Source organism: Capra hircus, chromosome 15, assembly GCF_001704415.2.
Source record: "Capra hircus breed San Clemente chromosome 15, ASM170441v1, whole genome shotgun sequence".
In the NCBI taxonomy this organism is placed as follows: Eukaryota; Metazoa; Chordata; class Mammalia; order Artiodactyla; family Bovidae; genus Capra; species Capra hircus.
The window spans coordinates 41,627,282-41,647,710 of NC_030822.1; the positions used below are offsets into that span (position 1 = coordinate 41,627,282).

General features: G+C 47.1%; 1 protein-coding gene across 1 annotated transcript in view; it reads right to left on the reverse strand.

Annotated features, from left to right (window-relative positions):
- Positions 1-18,211, reverse strand: part of DKK3 (dickkopf WNT signaling pathway inhibitor 3) — a 51,174-nt gene extending 32,963 nt beyond the window's left edge. The window contains exons 1-4 of the mRNA XM_018059550.1: positions 18,059-18,211; positions 17,226-17,450; positions 10,346-10,483; positions 7,488-7,571 (exon numbers count right to left, since the gene is read on the reverse strand). Of these exons, the coding sequence (XP_017915039.1) occupies positions 7,488-7,571; positions 10,346-10,483; positions 17,226-17,438 (435 nt within the window). The 5' untranslated portion in view covers positions 17,439-17,450; positions 18,059-18,211. The remainder of the gene's footprint in view (positions 1-7,487; positions 7,572-10,345; positions 10,484-17,225; positions 17,451-18,058) is intronic.

Genomic DNA, 20,429 nt, shown 5'->3' on the forward strand with positions numbered 1-20,429 from the left:
GGTCGCAAAGAGTCGGACACGACTGAGCGACTGAACTGAACTGAACTAATATATACCGTCATATATGTAAAGCAATATATTGCTTTACAACTGCTTTTTCTTCACTTAATGTTTCACTGAAGACATCCTTTTATACCAACACATATGAAACCTGTGTGAAACTGGTTTATGAACTTCACAGTATTTTGATTTTGCATGTGGAATCACAAATTCCTTCTTGAAGGATATTTAGGTTGAGGAGAGTACAATTTAATATAGCCAGGTTATAGCTCAAAAAGAAATGCCTACTCTTTAAACACTGCTTACTTGGATCAACTTTATTTATTTGGGGACTGCTTATCCATTTTTCAGAATGATTCAGAGCTCTTCAATTTTCCCTATAATTTTTTCCTACTGGATGAAGGCATAAGGGCCTTATGCTTGGTCAGAAACTACTAAGTCAGTGCAAAATAGAAACCTAGACACGCAAAAGGACCCAAGTGTCTGGTTGCAGGACTGTGGAACTGCACATTCACAAGAGACTACACCATCACTCTCAGACCCACAAGCATGTTGTTTTCTATAGAAACCAAGATGCATCCTGCCAACCTGGCCCCACCCGGGATCTGGTTAGCACCTGAACATCACGTATGCTTCTTCTCATTCATTAGGCCCATCTTTCCTTCTGTTTGTATCGCCAATACCCAAACAAGTCACTTATGACTCATAAGAACAAGAAGTGCAGGGTGAGTCAGGCTCAAAACAGGGAGAACAAGCTTCTAGCAAAATACATGACTCAGAGGGTGAGGCGTGGCTCTAGAGAACTTAGCCCCAGGCCACAAACATCAGTGGGAAGAGGCCCATGGAGTCCTGAAACACATCTCCAGCTTCCAGATGAATTCCACTTTTGCAGTAGGTTCCTGGGACCCAGGGAATAAGCTAGTTAGAACCCAGTGTTAACTACTTTTCGGTAATAATGAGCCTCACACAAAGAGCTTTATAAACCTCTCCTTAAAGACTCTCACCCAGTGTTGTGAACCGAGGATGCTTAGCTTCACTGGATGAAGAAAGAAACAGAACCACAGAGGACAAAGCATGTGAGGGTTAGGATAGGTTTGAACCTAGGTGAGCCTCACACCTTGTTCAGACTTCACTCTGCCCCCAGACTGACAGATAGAGAAGGGCAACAACATCTCCCAGGACTTGGCAATGCACCCAGCCCCCCAACATACATCCAAAAGAACTCTCCAGGAGGCTGAACCTTTGGGTACTGACCAAAGTTCTCCAAGGCAGGGATCCCTAACCTCCAGGATTTGATGCCTGAAGATCTGAGGTGACACTGATGTCATAATAATAGAAATAAAGTGCACAATAAGTGCAATGCATTTAATCATTCCAAAACCATCCTCCCCCACCCTGGACTGTGGAAAAAATTGTCTTCCATGAAACAGGTCCCTAGTGCCTAAAAGGTTAGGGACTACTGCAAGGAATCTGTGCCTTCCACAAATGCATTTCTGTTAAAATAAACCCCAATGACTGGTCAGCATGGTGCCCTCTGTAATTCCATAAAATCTATAAAGGCAACTTCAGCCTCAGACGTCACGGCAGAGGGACCAGACAAAGCCAGCCCCTCACCTGCAGTTACTCTGTGACAAATGAACGAGCTGGGGGCAAGGAAGAACCCAAGGTCTCCTGGGGAAAGACGCCATTCAACACACTTTCTCTGCCCACACTCTTGCTGAGTCTCTCTGGGCTTTGAAGTAACAGGATGTTTACTGTTCAACAGGAAACAAACAAATCTTGAAGTCCAGCCACACTGACCATCTGTCTTCCCCCAGACTTGAACACAAATAACATACAAAGCATCTTCACAGCAGAGAAGGCGACACTGAGTTCCCACTGGTGGAGAAGTCCATCACCATTTTCCACAGTCTGCCATCTATCCTGATCATTCTCTTGGACAAGGAAATCATGGGATTACTCAAATCATTACTATCTGGACAAATCTGGCAGTGAAATTTGTCTACCTAGGCCCTCAGAAGTTTCAGGAAGTATCTTGGAGCTGGTTGTATGTGATTGAAACAGTGGGTTCCAATAAGGTATGTTCAGCTGGAGAAAATACCTTATTGTGTAGGATATTTTATATCATACTCTAATATGAAAACAGAAAAGACAACAGATGCACAGTGTGCTGAGCTCTGTAGTTCTGAGGATATTTTAATGAGAGTACATGTCATACATGGGTAACTGGGCCAAATGCTTCATATCTGGGGACACGGTTATAAACAAAAGCCTTGTATGTGTGCATAATGGCTTATCTGCTCTCCGGCTTCCAACACACCACTTCCCTCCTAACCCATTGCATGAAAGTAGCACAGCCGTGGTCAGCCCACCCAGTGGCCCATCAAGGGAGACAGCAGACGGAGGGCTCCGCACAAAAGCCTCACAGAAAGACGTCAGACCACATCCCAGTTGCCCGTGCGCTCAGGTGAAATAACAAGCTGCCATGTCCTTCCCCCTTTCGAGCATGAAAGCAAAACAGACCAATGCCTTGCATGCACTGTGCTAGGTTTTCTAGATGGCCACACAGTGTTGCTGTCTGTGAATTTCCATGGGCCTGGTCAGGTTACCATATGTATGAATACACATCCCAGCGTCTGAAGAAAGGAAAATATGGCGTGTTTGGTGGTTATGTTTAATTGAATTCATCTGGGAGCTTTAAATCCTGAGAATTCAGCCCCTATTTATAGTAGTTTAAGGTCTGAACAGCTTATGATTTTTTGTCCTTTTGAGAGGCAAGCCTCCCTTTTCCATCCCAGAGAATGCTTCATCGGCACATAACGCATTTTCCAGAGCCACCCGTAGAAACCATTAAATTGCCAAACTATGGAATGGGACAGTGGTGACAATGTTCAGCCGTTCTCATGCCTCTGGAGGCAATCTAGTCTTTACGGCTTCCCACTCAGACACAAAGAGGATTCGAATGCAAGAATGCTGTGGGCATCTGAAACCAGACCTTGTTTGTCTGACTCTTGGCAAGACACTCGACAACAAGTGAGGCTCGGCGGTAACATACCATTGTTCTTGCCACATGACCTCCCTTTCACAGGCGCCTTGTAAAGTCTCTAGTCTGTTCTCTCAAGACCCCAGGCAATTCAGCAGGCAACAGCCAGTCAAGCATCAGATGCCCCAGGTTACTCTCCTAGTCAGTCAAATTGGAGTTTATTCACATAGAAAAACTTGCTGAGTTAAGATCCCAAGGGCCTGTGCAGGAATCTGGAAAAACTCAGTGAGTCTCCACCTTCTGGGTTTCTTGGATGTGTCTCCTCCTGTCATCCTCCTGAATTCTCAGGACCATCACACACAGGGGTTCAGGTCATGCACTGCCCAGGGACCTGCAGGTCCTCCATCTCACAACCAACATGAGGACCTGCAGAAGCAGCCCTGGGAATTCTGGGCCCCCCAGCTGAGCCCAGAGCAGGGACACACAGGCTGTGCAGCCTCCGGAAAACGGGCACACACTTGGAGGCTGCAGCACACAAGTGCAGGCAGCTGCCCCCTGACCCTTGGACACTCTTGGCATCTTTGAGATCTTGTCTCTCACCGACCTGCCAGTCTCAGCGCTTGGTTCCCCCTGCCACAGTGCTCCAAGCCTGACACAACGGCCTTACTTGGAGGGCAGAGCAGGGAGCCTAGGATGTATATCAGGGCCTCCAGCAGCTACAAAGATGCTCACAGCGGTGCTGCTGCCCTCTGGGCTCTGGGAGGCTTCCCAGAACAAAACGATGCAATCATACAATCATACACCTTTTTATCTTGAACACAAAGGTTTTTTTGTAACCCACATCCCTGAGAGTTGTGTTTCCCCTGTTCTCTCCCAGAGACTTAAATCTGGAATACTCTAAAGCTTTTCCCTCTTGGTACCATCTTTTTGTCTGGTTTTTTTTTTTTTTTTTCCTCCTATTCTCTTTCTTTCTCTCTCTTCTCCCACCTTCAAAAGCTGGCCCTTCCTCTCTCCTGACCTTAGTCAATCCTATCTTTGCTTCACAGGCTTCTGTGCTTTCAGAGTTGGGAGAGATGGTGAAAATCATTGCCTCATTAAAAGACAGGGGGAAATGAGGTGACCTAGTTTGTAAGTGACAAACTCACGCTTCCAGCCTGTGACACTGGGTCTCTTTCCATTTCTCCACATGGCTTGCCGCTCATCAGCTCCCAGTTCCCTTGAATGGGGGGGTCAGCACTATCATACAAAGTTAACTGGACTCTCCCTGCCTGTAGCAAATGTCTGAGTACTGTGTCAAAAACAAGCAAAAAGAACCCATCAAGTTAGCAGAAGGAAGAAAATAATAAAGACTAGAGAGGAAATAAAAGATAAATTTTTAAAAATAGAAAAAAAATCAATAAAACCAAGAGCTAGTTCTTTGAAAGGGTAAATAAAAATTAACAAAACTCGGCCAGAACTGCCAAGATGAAAAGAGAAAGAACCCAAATAAACAAAGGAAGAAGTCAAAGATGAGAAATCACAATTGATATTGCAGAAATACAAAGACCATAAGAAAATACTATGAACAATTATATGCCAAATTGGACAGCTTAGAAGAAACAGACAAGTTTCTAGAAACACATAGCCATTAGAACTGAATTGAAAAGAAATAGATAATTTGAACAGATTGAGCACTAGACGTGAAAAAGAACCTGTAATTTAGAAAAAAAAAAAAAAAAAAAACACCTTCCTGCAAACAAAAGCACAGGACCAGATAGCGTCACTGGGGAATTCTATCAAGCATTCAGAGAACTTACACGGATCCTTCTCAAACTCCTTCAAAAGACTGAAGAGAAGAGAATAGCCCTAAAGTCATTTTATGAAGCTACCAACACCCTGATACCAAAATCGGACAAAGACAATACCAAAAAAGAAAATTACAGGCCAATATCTTTGATGAATATAGACGCAGAACTTCTCAACAAAATATTAGCAGACCAAATCCAAAACACATAAAAAGACCTTACATCATGATCAAGTCGGATTCATCCTAGAGTCATCAGGATGGCTCAGCATCACAGATCAATCTATGTGCCATATTGACAAAAGAAAAGACAAAAATTGCATGCTCATCTCAACAGATGCAAAAAAGTATTTGATAAAATTCAACATCCATTCGCAATAAAAAAACTCTTACCAAAGTGGGTATAGAAGGAACATATCTCAATATAATGAAAGCATGCCTACTGAAATTAATCTTCAACAAGGGAGACAAGAACATACAGTGGGGGACAATGGGGGAAAGACAGTCTCTTCAGCAAGTGGTGTCGGGGCAGCTGGACAACTGCATGTAAGTCAGTGAAGTTAGAGCACACTCTCACACCATACATAAAAATAAGCTCAAGATGGCTTAAAGACTTAGACGTATGACATGACCATAAAATTCCTACAAGAGAATATAGGCAAAACATTCTCTGACATAAACTGTACCAATATTTTCTTAGCTCAGTCTCCCAAGGCAATAGAAATAAAAGCAAAAATAAATAAATGGGATTTAAACTTACAAGCTTTTGCACAGCAAAGGAAATCATAAACAAAATGAAAAGGCAACCTATGGACTAGGAGAGAATATTTGCAAATGATGTGATCAACAAAAGCTTACTTTTTAAAATTTATAAAAAGTTCACATAATTTAATAATAAAAATAACTCAATCAAAAATGGCAGCAGACCTAACTAGACATTTCTCCAAAGAAGATATACAGATGGCCAAGAGGCACATGTTCAACATCACTACTTCTTAGAGAAATGCAGATCAAAGTTACAAGATACCACCCTCAGCCAAAAAAAGAATAAAATAATGCCATTTGCAGTAACATGGAGGCAACTAGGGATTATCATACTAAGGGAAGTCAGAAAGAGAAAGACAAATACCATATGATATCACTTATATGTGGAATCTAAAATATGATACAAATGAACTTATTTATAAAAGAGAAAGATTCACAGTCATAGAAAGGAGAAAGGAGGTGGGGAGGGATAAATTAGGAGTCTGGGGTCAGCAAATACAGACTCTTATATAAAAAGACAAACAACAAGGTCCTCCTGTATAATGCAGGAACTATATTCAATATCCTGTAATACACCTTAATGGAAAATAATATGAAAAAGAATACATATATATGTACGTATAACTGAATCACTTAGCTATATACCAGAAACTAACACAATACTGAAAATCAATTATACTTCAAAAAAAATTAGTAATTTTTTTAAAAAAAGAACCCATTGACTACCAACCACAGTAACACCACCTCGCTAGTGGTTATAGGTACACTGCTTCTCTTATGATAAGGCCACAAAGGGTCAGGTTATATCCCTGATCCCCTCGGAAGGCTGGGGGTGCATTAGGCACTGCAGAGGGATGAACGTGTGGTGGGAAGTTTGCATAAGGCTCCTGGGCACAGAGAGGCAGGCCATCTCCAGCCCCACAGAGGAGGCGCTTCATACAATGGACTGAATCACATGGCAGCCACCCTGTCTGCTCCTCACCGGGCCTCTGCATCTGAAACCAGCCACCTCTTTGTGAAGACAAGGTGCTATGGAGACACCTCTAGTCTGGCAGTCTGGAGACCAGTGACATCCTGGGTCACCCTCCAACCTGTGCCAGGCCTTCCTTCTGTGACATGACTCCCCTCTCATCATTCAGAATATAATTCTCTAAAAAGCAGCCCACCTCTGGACTAAGCAACAGGCTACTGAGTAGCAAGTGCAAGGGGCCCAAGCATGAAGGCTGGAGCAGAAGGACACCTTTCTCTTGGGCCACTGGGTTTCACTTGAAGCTTTCTTGCTCTCAAACTGCCAGACCAGGCCTGGGATCAGAAAGGGTGTGTGTCTGGCCAGCAGCTTTAGGGGATTTTCAGGTTAGAGGCACCAGGTCTTATTACCAGAAACCCCCAACCAATACACCCAACCCTTCAGTGTTCCCCTTTCAAGGCTGAGAACAGCCGTGCAAATGATGTCCTGCCATTTCTGAGGCAAAGTGCGTGGAAGCAGAGCCTGTTACTGGACTGCATCTGTCTGGCCAGAAATGTAGGAATTGGGGAATCTAGGCAGATACATGGAGAAGGCAATGGCACCTCACTCCAGTACTCTTGCCTGGAAAATCCCACGGATGGAGGAGCCTGGTGGGCTGTAGTCCATGGAGTTGCCAAGAGTCGGACATGACTGAGCGACTTCACTTTCAATTTTCACTTTCATGCCTTGGAGAAGGAAATGGCAACCCACTCCAGTGTTCTTGCCTGGAGAATCCCAGGGACGGTGGAGCCTGGTGGGCTGCTGTCTATGGGGTCGCACAGAGCCAGACGCGACTGAAGTGACTTAGCAGCAGCAGGTAGGTACAAGGTAGGAGAGGCGCACAGAGCTCCCTCCTTTCTGCCCATGGTCTGAAGTCTGGGTCACCTCTGGCAGGCTCAGCAAGGGAATGTGTGCATCGGGATACAAGGGCAAGGAAGACGACAACTCACGTGGCTCCTTTTGCCTTCTTCCTCTCCCATCGACGTAATGACTGTCTCTGAAAAGACCATCTGTCCAGTCCGGTTGTTTGTGATCTACAGGAGAACAGGGACAGTGAGTGTGAAATAGAAGGGATTCTGGACAAATCCCACAAGTTGTTGGTTTTTTGTTTTGTTGTTTTCTATTTTCTGAAGCAGGAGCATCTGTCAAAGTAGACAGAATGCCCACTCCTCCCTGTGTTTCTGAGCTCCACCAGCAGCATCAGATAGTGATGAAGAGACAGAGCAGAGTCTGCCGCATGGGGCTGCCAAGGGGAGGACCGAGGAAGTCTGTGTAAAGCACGCACCACACAGCCTGTCACCTCACAAACACTTAACACTAGCTATTTTTATCATTCTTGGGGCTTATTCATTTGAAGCTCCAAGTCAACTTTCTTTTCAACAACTACAGGCCTGGGTAGTGAAGGAAGCAGGTTTTAGCTAGAGCAGCCACTTCTTGATTCTGGGGAATTGTTTTGTTCCCTCAAGAAAGTGCTTAATTATGTGGCAGGCTTGATGGGAGGGGAACTTGGGGGAGCATGGATACATGTGTATTTATTGCTGAGTCCCTCTACTGTCCACCTGAAACGATCACAACATTGTTAACTGGCTATACTCTAGTACAAATAAAAAGTTAAAAAAAAAAAAAAAAAAGCAAGTGCTTAAGTAGGCTGAGAGGAGGCCTGGCCCCGTATTCCTTTAGCTACTGTCTGCCTGGCTTCTGTAACCAGGAGTGGGCACCTCAAAGCTGGGAGCCTGATTGAAACTCAGGCCACTCTCACCCCATCCAAGGCCATATCTAACCCTCATGTTGGTGACAAAAGAACAGAGAGAACCTCAGGAGCTAGGGGATCGATATTCTTTGATCCCTGGCTCAGACACGAATGAGCGTCTAGTATGTAACCTGGAACAAATCATTTCTGTTCTCTGATTCACAGTTGTCTCATTTCTAGGCCATCTTTAAAGTTCCTGCCAGCTCTAATATCACAGGCATCTGCAGCCAAAACAAAGTGGAAACTCTTAGCCTAACGTGCAACAGTGGATCAAATTCCAGTTCTAATTCCCATTCTGGAGCATAAGGATCATGTCTTCACCAACATACTTTAAAATTTTTGATGTAAGTAATTCCTCTCTCCAGCAAAGAAATAATGTCTTCTTCCTTTTATACCAGATTTTCACAAGATTAATCAATGCTATATATTTTTAAAATTATACAGTCCTGTATGCAAAGATCCAGGGACTTTTCTGAGGTTTTATTACACTAAGGTGCATTTTTGTATCCCTTAGGAAGAGAAATATGTACAATGTTTTCCAAACATGTTTCACCACTGAGCTCTTCTTTTATAAAGCATCATGCAGGACAGGAGCTCCATGGAACCCACCCAAGAACTACTACACCATGTGGATGCCATAACTTCACCGTAACAACAACAGTAATATTAACAGTAAGAACAATCTGCTGCTGTATAGTGCTTAACAGTTTACAACAACTCTCACACACTCTAAGTCATTTGGCCCCCACGACACCATAAGGTATTCTAGGTGCCGATCTTCCTATTTTCATAAACATGGTTAGCGAGGGTCACAGAGTTGAAAACCATACTCGTTACTGGCAGGACACATACTTGGTTATTCTGATATTCACAAGGAGCAAATTGAAGGAGCAGCCAAACCTACTGGCTAATTATTGTCAGAAAGGATGACTGAATATTGGTTTTGACAGGAATAAAATATGCACTTTTGGAAACAAAGACCGGAACTCTCCAGTCTTCAGATGAGCAATGCTAAAGGATTCTGTTTGGCAGGTGGCTCACTCATTTATGTGGGGGGTGTGCTCTGGAGCTGGGCTGTGAGTATACAGCGGGACTAGAGCCACACAAAGGCTACTTTATAGTCTAGGCAACGGCCCCTGAGAATTGACCCTTTAATCCACTGTGGCACAGAAATGCTATTGTGTCAGCTCAGTCATTACCTGGACACTTGAACAAAAGCAAGGCTCTTTTGTGAGAATCTTCATGGCCTTGTGCACAGGCCTTGAGATGAGATCAGAGGTCAATTTTACAGCCTCCAACAATGATCCAAACATCTGCACACCAGACTCTCTTTAAGAGAAAACAGGCCACATGATTTGATCTCTAAAGTCCTACCAAAGTCACCCTGGAGACATCGCATGCTAGGGGCAATGTTTTCTTTCTCAAATCAGATTGAGAACAAACCTGCTCACTCCTCATGCAAGACTTTGGACCAAGGGACACTTAGACATATGGCAGGTTGGAAAACAGGCCACTATAAAATTTTGAATGGATAGCCAGCAAACAGATGAATGCTTCATCTTGTGGCAATAGAGATTTTCCATTCTGAAGACTTGAGTATATCACATCTGAGCTCCTCCTAAGGAAATGGTGAAGATCTATTCACCGCAACATGAACTCTATTTCAACTCTCTACTGAATCACAGATAAAAACCTGTGAGATAAATTCAATACTGGGAAAGTCTTTCTCTAAACACTTATCTGCTTCCTTTTTTCAAGTAATAAAAATCCCTGAACATTCCTTTGCAATTGGACTGGCAGGAAGACTAGAGTTAAATTTGTTGCTTCAATGCAAAAGCAATTTATGTTTTTCACACATATCTTTCCCCTTTAAATAATCTCCCTCACTCCCTCTGGCTTTTAACCTGTATTTTACCATATTTATGTGTATTTTTGACTTGTGTATCAAATATGTAAACATCTGCACAGCAGACTATCTTAAAGAGAGCACAGGCCACACCTCAGTCCTCTGATGGGACTGGGCACTGAAGAAAGGAGGAAGCGCTGGCCACGACTTACCTTGTGAATTTCTCGGTGGACGTGGATGGTATTATTTCCCACCTTGGTTTCTGTGTTGGTCTCGTTGTGGTAGCTGGGAGGTAAGTGTGCGAGGGTCACTTCTGATGATGTTTTAGCAGCAGCCTCTTCGGCTTCCATCTAATTAAATCAATTAATTTAATGAGCAATATTGTTTTCTTCTGATACATATCAGAGTCCACTAGAAAAAAAACTACTCTTTTCCTCTTCTGCAGTAACAATGGTGTTATTGCTGATAAGTACCAACGAGAACTGAGTAGAACAAGATGTTGTTCTAAATGTTTTCATATATTATCATCTTACATCTCACAATCTCCCTATGGGGTGGGTGTTAATGTCCCCATTTCACAACTGGGGCAACTGAGGCTTAGGAAGACTAGGTAAGTTCTCAAGATTCCCAGGGAAGAGCAGAGTTGGGATTTGAGAATGCCCCCACTGAGCAATCTTGACCCCTGAGAGATGCTCTTGGTGCCGCTCCCATCTCCCCATGTCCTAATCAGGAGGTCACTCAAATTCAATTCCCTCACACGCCAGCAACCAACTCTGTTTCTCTTTGAGAGCATTCTCTGACTACAGGAGTGTGTTCAGTCTGCACAAGCACCAAGTGTTAGTTAGTGAACACCCCGGGGACACCTCTCAATCAGTGAAGAACGGCCTATGAGGGTAAGTACCCCAGTGCCCTCTCCACTCAGTGGGACAGTTTCTCTCTCCGAGGACCTCAGAGAGATGGAACCCTAGTTGTCCCTAGAAGTCACCTGCTCATCAGCACAGCCTTTGCTGCCTTTTTCCTTTTCCATCTCACTCTACTTCCTCCTAGTGTTTCTGGGATCACATCACAAATAAATTACATGCATGCTAATTCACTTCAGTTGTGTGTGACTCTTTGCAACCCTACGAACTGCAGTCCGCCAGGCTCTTCTGTTCATGGGGAGTCTCCAAGCAAGAATACTGGAGTGGGTTGCCACGCCCTCCTTCAGAGGAGCTTCCCGACCCAGGGATCAAGCTTGTGTCTCCTGTGGCTCCTGTACTGCAGGCAGATTACTACCGCTGAGCCAGTGGGGAAGCCCCACAAATAAATTATTTGCTCCCAAATCCTTGTTGCAGGGCTGAGTGGGGGTAGGCACCAACCTAGCCCCTTCCCCATGACTGGTAGGGTCACAGTTATGAGTCCTTCCCCATCCACCCTCTGAGTACAAGAGACCCCTGTAGAGGTTCAGATGACTCATTTCTTGGTGCACCCTTCTGGCCCTTCTTACACAAGTGTTCTTTAGTGATGTCAGGTTTCTGAGGCCACTATCCTCAAATCGTGGGCCTCCATGACATCTATACCAGACACATCAGCCAAATGGAATCTGTACCCACTTCCAGACCCAGACTTGATGAGTGGGCAGGTGACAACTGGACCAGTCACAGCTGATGGGACTTAAACAGAAGCTACATCATGGACTAGTTGAGCCAACCAGACACTCTCTCTAGGAATTTAAAATGAGAGACACAAAGAGAAGCTGTCACTGGTGGTTGGCAATTTTCCAACAGTGCAGTCTTGACTCTCGGCTATTTTTATTCCTTTAAATGAATCCTCAAAAAGGATTTTACTATTTTTTAAAAAATCACTGTTCTCTATTCCCTTATATACTACAAGAGGCCCATCTTTTCCAATCTTTCCCAACCAAGTTTGCTGAGCTGGGTATACATGGGGAAAGAATTCCCATGCCTCAGTGGAGCACAGAGATACTTCACTAGAAGTGTAAAGAACACCTAGTCCACATAAAGGCCCAGAAAACCAAACAAGGACTTGGTCAGCAGCCGCCATGCACTGTGCTTGACCCTGAGATTACTCCTCACATACCTGAAACCTGATCACTGCCTCCATGCCTGGGCATCAGCTATGTCTGAGCCATTGCGCCAGTCCCTTCCATATCTCCTTGTGTATTCACAGCAACGCTATGAGGAAGTATTATTCGCCTCATTTGCAGATGAAGAAAATGAGGTTGACGAAAGTGGAGGAATGTCTAAGGTCATCACATTCTTAGTAGGTGGCAAAACTTAGATTAGAACTCAGCTCGGTCTGACCCCAAATTATGTGTTTTTCCTAGTGTAAGATTCTGCTTGTGCTTTTACTGTGGAGACAGGGCATCCTCACATAAGCTGGTTTGAGGATGATTACGAAAGTCTCTAGAAGTCAGTCAGGCCCAAAGAAGAGAGGAAAAACGCTTCCAGGTGGAGGCGAGCCATGATTGGGCTGGTCTCAAAGGACAGATATGAGCTGGATAGAGAGGAGCATAAAGGAGGCAAAATGGTGGCAGCCTGGATGAGAATGGAGTGTCATGGGCTAGGGCAAGGGGTCCATGCTGGACCCCAAGTGGATAAAATGATGGATGATGAAGTAGAGACAGACTGACAGATGGATCCAGGGTATAGTTCTGAAGCAGATGGTGATAGCCTAGTTCTCAACCAGCAGGGTACCTCAGAGTCATGCCCAGTGCTTTAAAAAATATCTACATATCTGGAGCTGCCAACTTAAAATTTCTGGAGGGGGCACCCCACAAAACAATGAGTTTTCCAGATGATTCTGAGATATTCCCTCCCCTGTATTCACCCCCAGGTAAGAACCTCTGCACCAAGCAATGGGGAGCTGCAGCAAGTTCTGAAGACTAACTGGGACATAATACAGAACCGAGAGAAGGAAAAGAATAGAGTCAGAGAACTAGCTAGAAGCAGGCTGAGAGTCAGAAGTTATATCTGGGTAGGGCCTTCTATTTGGAGGGGCCTCCAAATAAATCTAGAAGAACTCAGGCTTCTGAGAGCTCGCCACTAGATTTGGCAAGACGTTGCCCCCAGCAGCATCCGAAGACAACAAAGTATAAAGTACCCAGATTCTGGAGTCAGGGAACATGAGGTCAAGTCCCAGCTCGGCCACAAAGCAGCCACGTGACCTTCGGCAAGATACCAAATACTGGGGTGGCTAATGTGTAACATCTTACAGAGAGACCCAAACGATCTTTTTGGTCAACCCAATCTCTCTAAACCTCAGCTTTCCTGTTTGTAAAATGATGATGATTCTACTTTATTGGACAAATGTAAGAATTAAAGCTCATGAAATCCGAGAACTTGATCCAGTATCTGCCATTCTGCAAAGGTATAATAAAGAAAGCAGTTTCAGAAGAAGCGAGTTTGCCAGGGGATGTCTGGGTAGGGGTGGAAAAGGCAGAAGTAGATAACCTATGATCGAAGGGTCTGCTAATAAAATAGAGGAGAAACGGATGAAGTTAAGAGAGGAGACTTAAGACGAAGGAAAAGGCTTTATAAATTTGTTTTAAGGGAGAGATCCTGGTCTGTTTAGTGATAGAAGAGGAACAGCTGGGAATGAAGAGGAGTCTGGGGATGCTAGAGGGACTAACTCCAGAAGGAGAATAGAACATTAGTGCTTTTATAATTCCTATAGGAATCAGACTCCTCCAGTTTGGCTTACATATAATTGACAAGGTACCAAAATTAGAATTTGCTCTGGGCTGAGCAGATAGTCTTTATATAAAGCCATTTCCCTCTCAACCAGTGGTTATTCCAACAGAATGAGCTAAAAGCTCTTTCATGGCACCACAAACTAAAAGTACAGCTTACAATGGAAATTTCAGCCACAACTATTACTGCTGCTAGCAAGAGAAATTTAAGCCTGAAGCAACAGGACTTGTTTCATAGAGGAGGAATGTGAATATTATTTAACATGGCACTCACAAATTGTTAACTCTGTGTTTGTTAAAGGAACAGAGTAAGAAAAACTGGAGAGAGAAATTCAGGCTTGGTGTTGGCATTCTTCCTAGGAATAATGAGTTGATAAGAACATTCTATTGTAAAATATGCCAATTACAGACGTGGTAATGAAGGGCTGGGGAGTGGCTTTATCCTCAAAATATGTTTATCAGTAATAAACAGCCCAGACTGAACCATTTGAAGATTTGCTTCCTCTCCATAATGATCCTATAACCAGAGTTAACTTTTTTCCCTTAGGAGAAATCAGCAGCTTGAAGTCAGCTGGAATATTTTAAATGTCAGGAAGTTACTTGAAAGCAGATTCATGGTGCAACTATGTAAACAATTAATGCATCTGGCCGCAGGTCCTTTTCTGTTCTTTACTGGGACCGTGAGTAAATAGCAATTATCTTGTGTTTATGAGATTTAAGGGGCTTTCTGGCAATCTCTGTTTTAAAATTAATACTAATAGCCCTAATCCATTGTGATTCTATTATATATCAGACACTGGTGGTTCTTTCGTTATCACTCATACTAGCGCTATTAATATGATGATAATGAGTGTGTTTGTGTGTTAAGTCGCTTCAGTCGTGTCCAACTCTGCCACCCTATGTGCTGTAGCCCACACCAGGCTCCTCCATCCATGGGACACTCCAGGCGAGAATACCGGAGTGGGTTGCCATACCCTTCTCCAGGGGGTCTTCCTGACCTAGGGATCGAACATGGGTCTCATGTCTCCTCCACTGGCAAGCAGGTTCTTTTCCATTAGTGCCAGTGAGAGCCATTATTTATTGAGAATCAACAATTTCTCATAGTCCTTACAACAGCGACATGAGGGGACAATTTATATTGCACCAATTTTACTTAACCCCATTTTATTTTTTGGCTGCACTACGTGCCTTGTGGGATCTTAGTTCCCCAATCAGGGATTGAACCCAGGGTCACAGCAGTGAAAGCCACTAGACCACCAGAGAAGTCCCTACTTAACCCCATTTTTGACAACCAGATCGCATGCTTTACTTGCATCCTTTCATTTAATTCTCCCCTTCACCCCAGAGGTGGACACTTCTCCACTTTGGAGCCTGGATCCCATCACTCATATGTGGCAGAGCTGGAATGAGGTAAGAAAGGTTGGCTCCCACTGAGTCGGGTGGGCGCAGCAGCCAATGTCTCCCTGGGTAGCAGACTGCAGAACTCAGGCAGAGCCACGTCTGGAGCAGGAAGGCTGGGGCCCAAGCAAAGGCAACGTGGCCAACTCCCGTGGAGTGAGCACCAGTACCCTGGACTGCGGCCCCCGAACGGCTCTGACCAATGAAAAGACCGAGCAGGCCCCCTCGGCCCCTCACTAGGAGCTACCAGCAGAGGACCGCACTGTGTGGTCAAGTTCACACTTGAATAAAAATGGGGAGGTGACCTGATGAGTCTCAACGGGAAGCCGTGGGCAGGAGGGAAAGTTCTAGAACCCAGTGAAGGGAAGCGGATGACTTGCTCTGGAACCAAGGATCACGTGTTCAGTTTAATCAGTGAAGGTGCAGAGTTAAAATTCACTGGGGCCTGTCTGACACCCCTGCCCCTTTCATTGTTTCGTGTCAGGATTCTCTTGCTTTCACAGGAAACAAAGTCTATATTTGGAATCCGGCCTGTCCAGCGGATGATCAGGTACAGCTACCCAGGCAACCACCTTCCAACCCAGTGTCTCCTTCACCAGTGTCCAGGGTCCACCAGGTCGACTGTTGTGGGAAGGAAGGGGAGCAATCCCCAGACTAAGCAGGTGTGGGAGGAAAAAGCCACCTCACCTAGTAGACCAGAGCCAGCTTTGGAGGCTTTGCCCAAATATAGTGTGGAGAAGCAGGGACATGGAGGCACCTGACCTACCAGCCTAGACATCTGATCTCTCACTGATTCCTTCTCCGGGATGGCTGGCTTCTCTCCAAAGACAGGCTGCAGCCAGAGTCAGGCCCAACAGGGGCCACGCCCACCCACCCCAGGCAGCAGAGCCACCTGGCTGGGCAAGCTGGACCATCTGCACCTCCTCTCCAGGCAACCCTGGCAATGCTTGCGTGCTGATCACAGAGGATGCCATCCACAGCGTTTGGACCTGGGAGGCGACGGAAGCAAGAAACAGGCAAAGTTTTCCCAAGATGTCTGGTATCTGATAACTAACAGCTGCTATATATGCACATCTATTATACTCCAGGTGCCACACATATCACAGATTTAATTCTCATGGAAAATTGAGGTAAAGGATGTTAAGGGATTTGGCCAATGCCACCCTATGGTGATTGGCAGAGGAGGGCCCTGAGCCCAGGATTGACTCCAAAGCACCCTTGGAAACAAGGTGAGGGGTGGCCTTTCACTTTGCCCCTGCTCCTCTCACCCAGCACCCACTGACACTGATGGAGATTCCCAGGTTCCTTCTTTGCCCCACATGGCATTTGGGGAAGTCCAGACAGATTACCAGCACAGCTCAGGGCTTTTTGTCCCCATATGCAGAAGGGGATGACAGAGGATGAGATGGTTGGATGGCATCACGCACTCAATGGACAGGAGTTTGAGCAAGCTCCAGGAGTTGGTGACTGGCAGGGGAGCCTGGCGTGCTGCAGTCTATGGAGTCACAAAGAATTGGACATGACTGAGCAACTGAACTGAATGGCACCCTAATTGTCTCTTGGGAAGATGGCACAAGCTCAAAGCCCAACAGACAAGCTAGGACTTGAGATACCTGGAGCCTCCTCTGCAAAATCACAGTGCTCGAATACCAGGGGCCTTGCAAGCATCCGCTTAAAACAGGATGAGGCCGACTGCACACCTGAAGTTAATTGGAAGGTGATGGCCGGCAGGCTGCAAGCAGGTGGTGACCCCAGTTGTCCATGGGTGGGTCCAGCCGGTGTCTCTGGGTGGACAGCCTCAGATCCAGAGCTTTTGGCAGGAACCAGGTGGGATTTGGGATCACCCCCGCACTGCCTCCAGATAACTCGAAATCTGCTGCCGGCTGTGCCCAGCCCCTTAGCGGACCCGAGGACTCTGGCCAGCGATTGGGGCACTGCTTCGCCAGCCCCCACTGTCACCCGCCTCGCGCTTCCCGGAGCGCAGGCCCCTCGGGCGCACCCACCTCCTCCACCGCGCTGCGCAGTTTGTACTGCGTGTCCTCCATCAGTTCCTCAACCTCGCGGAACATCTCGTTGAGAGTGGCCTCCTCCTGAGGGTAGTTGAGAGCCGGGCCGGGCTCGATCGGGGCAGAAGTCACCGTCGGAGCCGGCGCGGGGGCCGTGGGGACCGCCGCCGCCAGCAGCAGGCAGAGCAGGGTGCCCCCGAGCCGCCGCATCTCCGCCGCCGCCTGCGCGTCCCAGAATGCGGTCAGAGGCGCGCCGACCACCCGCTCGCCCGCGCCGCCGCCCGCCCCGCCCCGCCGCCTCCGGCTCTCACAGCCTGGCCCGCCCCTGCGCCCCGCTTCCCCGCACCCACCCTCAGAAAGGAGGAAACTGAGTCCCCGGAGAACGCAGCATCCCCAGACCGGGAAGCCCGCCCCACCCCCACTCCAGCCCCGCGCCCGGATCCTCTCCGTACCCCCACCCCCATACTCGAGCACAAGCCGCGCTCTGCTACGGCCCCCAGGGATAGCTCCCTCCTGCGAGCAACAGAACTCAGGGGCCCCTACGCTTACACCCATCTCCCCCCATGGCCCTACCCGCGCCCTCCCCGCTCCCCCACCCCGCCTGGGTCTCGGGTTTGAGCCCTGTTCCCTTCTCCCACCAGGTCAGAGCGCAGCCGTGCTGCGGCGACCCTACCCCCCCACCCCCTATTCGATCCCCCATCTTGAGTGGTCAGAGAACTCAACACCCCCACCCCCGGGGCTGGAACCAAATCCGACGCCCCGTCCTCCTCCACCCACCCCGGAGGGACCGAGCTGAGCCACCCCCTTCCCCGCCGCCGCCCTTCACCTACCCCAACTGGACCGAGCTGCGCTCTGGTTTGGACCTGCCAGGCCTCGCCGGGGTCTGCCTCGAGGCTGCGGAGCGGGAGCTGCCTGGTGGGCGGACCGCCGGCGCTAGGAGCTCGGCAGGGATGCGGCAGCGCTGGTACCCCGGCGAGCCCGCAGCGCTCTCCCCGCCCGCCCCCGCCCCTAGGGAGGGGCTGCGGCCCAGCCCGCCGCCATTGGCCGGCCCCGGCGCCGGCCACCTCCCACCCCAGGCTGGCCTCCTCTGCCCGCGCGCCTGGCCCTGCGGGAAGCTGACCCCTTCTCTGCATCCCGTTGCCGCCCGGCATCCCAGGGCGGCATTGTCATCTCTGGCCCAGATTCTTGCCACACTTTCCAGGAGGTGTTCTTTCTGTGTCCAACCCTCGCCACCTTGCCTTTTCCAGGCTATTCTGCACCTGGCAGGCTGGCACTCAAGGCCCATCACAAACTACTGGTCATAATCCCTTTGCCATGGCTGACTCCTACTCCGCCCGAGAAAACCCACCTGTAGCTCCCGCAATAGGTCCTAGGTCCTGAGAACGTGAGCAAGCTCGTTAAGGGCGGCAGAGTGGTTAAGACCAGACTCTGCAGTCAGGCTCCCTGGTGTCAACCCCAGCTCTGCTCCTTAGGACTTCAAGGATCTGGCCAAGTTATCAGATTTGTCTCTCCCCAGTTAGCCCAAATGTAAAACGGAGTTTGGAGTATGATAATTAAAAAAAAAAAATGTTGCTTGCCATCTGGTTCTATAGGAATGAAGTCACTGGCCCCTGAAGTGGCTGACCTTCAGCATATCCTGAAAGGAGTTCGGGGCAGAGGTGGCGGCTGAGGCATTCTGTGCTCTGGGAAAATGGCAGAGCAGGCGTTCAGATAGTTAAGATATTTCCAGGAGGGAGATTTATGAACCTGAACTCTTGCATCATCCCGTTCTTAGAAAAGCACTAAAACTACGAAGTAACACGCGTGTTCCTCATGACTACCAGCCACGTTTTATTGAGATGTGGCCTTGGTTGCACTTATCCCCTTTGCCAGAATCATGGATATGCTGACTTTCCCCCCTCCACCTTACCTCTTTGGAGCAGTTCCACAGAGCTTTCTGAGAGGCTGTCTCATGGACTGTCATCCTCAGTAGGTCCCCAAGGAAAACTAAAACTCACATCTCTCTTGTTTTTCTGAATTCAGTTGACAAGTAGTAAGGGTACCTTGCAGGTAAGGAGGATACCGCCCACAGGGAAGTGAGGTATAAAGGTCAGCTATTGTAATGAGAACAGAATTTGGTCTATTCACAGTAGTCTCCTTAGGGCCCTGAACAGAGAGCACTCACATAATTTTTGAAAAATACCTGTATTTCATTTGTCAAACTGCCTCCTGTTTTTTCCTGTTACCTTTTCTGTCTGGACAGCCTTCCCTTCTCCCCTCAGCCAGACTAACTCCATCCCATATTTCAAGACTCAGAGCCTCTTGTTACCTGGCCCAGCTCCATCTCATTTCTCCTCTAGGACCACCACACCCCACCTCCCCTCTGCCATGTCCTTCCCCATGGAAGCCCTGACTTGCCATGATCTATAGGTCTGGTCACTGGCCCAGGAGCTCCTAGGAGGCAGGGACCAATTTGCCCACCTTTGTGTCACCGGGGCTTCAGTTATATTCTGTACTTGGTCAACAAGAATGGATGGACTGGTCATTCTATCAGCTACTATTGATAAATCAATATAAGCAGTAACACTACAGAGAACTTGCTATGTGCCAGCAACAAGTATCAACTCATTTAATTCTCAAACAATCTCTGAGGTTGGTACTGCTACTTTTATTCCATCTCACAAATAAGGGAACTTCCCTAAGGTCATGTAGCTCCTGTGTGATTGGTTGAACTGGCATTTGAACGCAAGACTCTGGCTCCAGAGCCTTCACCCTTCATTGCCAAACTCCTCTCCTATAAACCTGGTCAGGAAGTATGAGAGGACTTGGAAGTGTGAGATAAGCAATTTCTGCAGGTGACCACTTAGAAAACACGTGTTTAGAGGAGAGAATTCAGGACATGCCACCCCAAAATATGCCACTTTGGCACATTGACTATTTTGAATGGAAGGTGCTTGAGAAACAGCAGATGCACTTGCCCTTTTCTACCTAAGAATAGGCCATAAAATTTCTCAGGAGAGAGATGCCCTCCATGTACCAGGGAGAGAACATCCTTATCACCAGAGAGGAAGTCAATGCCAAAATGGATCTGTACAGACACACTTACTAAAATAACCCTTATCTTAGATTTGCCCCATATCGCTCCCAGTCACTTCCCCACAATTCACTGTCCCTAACCCAACACCCTTGGCCTTGTCACTTCTTCACAAGTCTATCATTTCT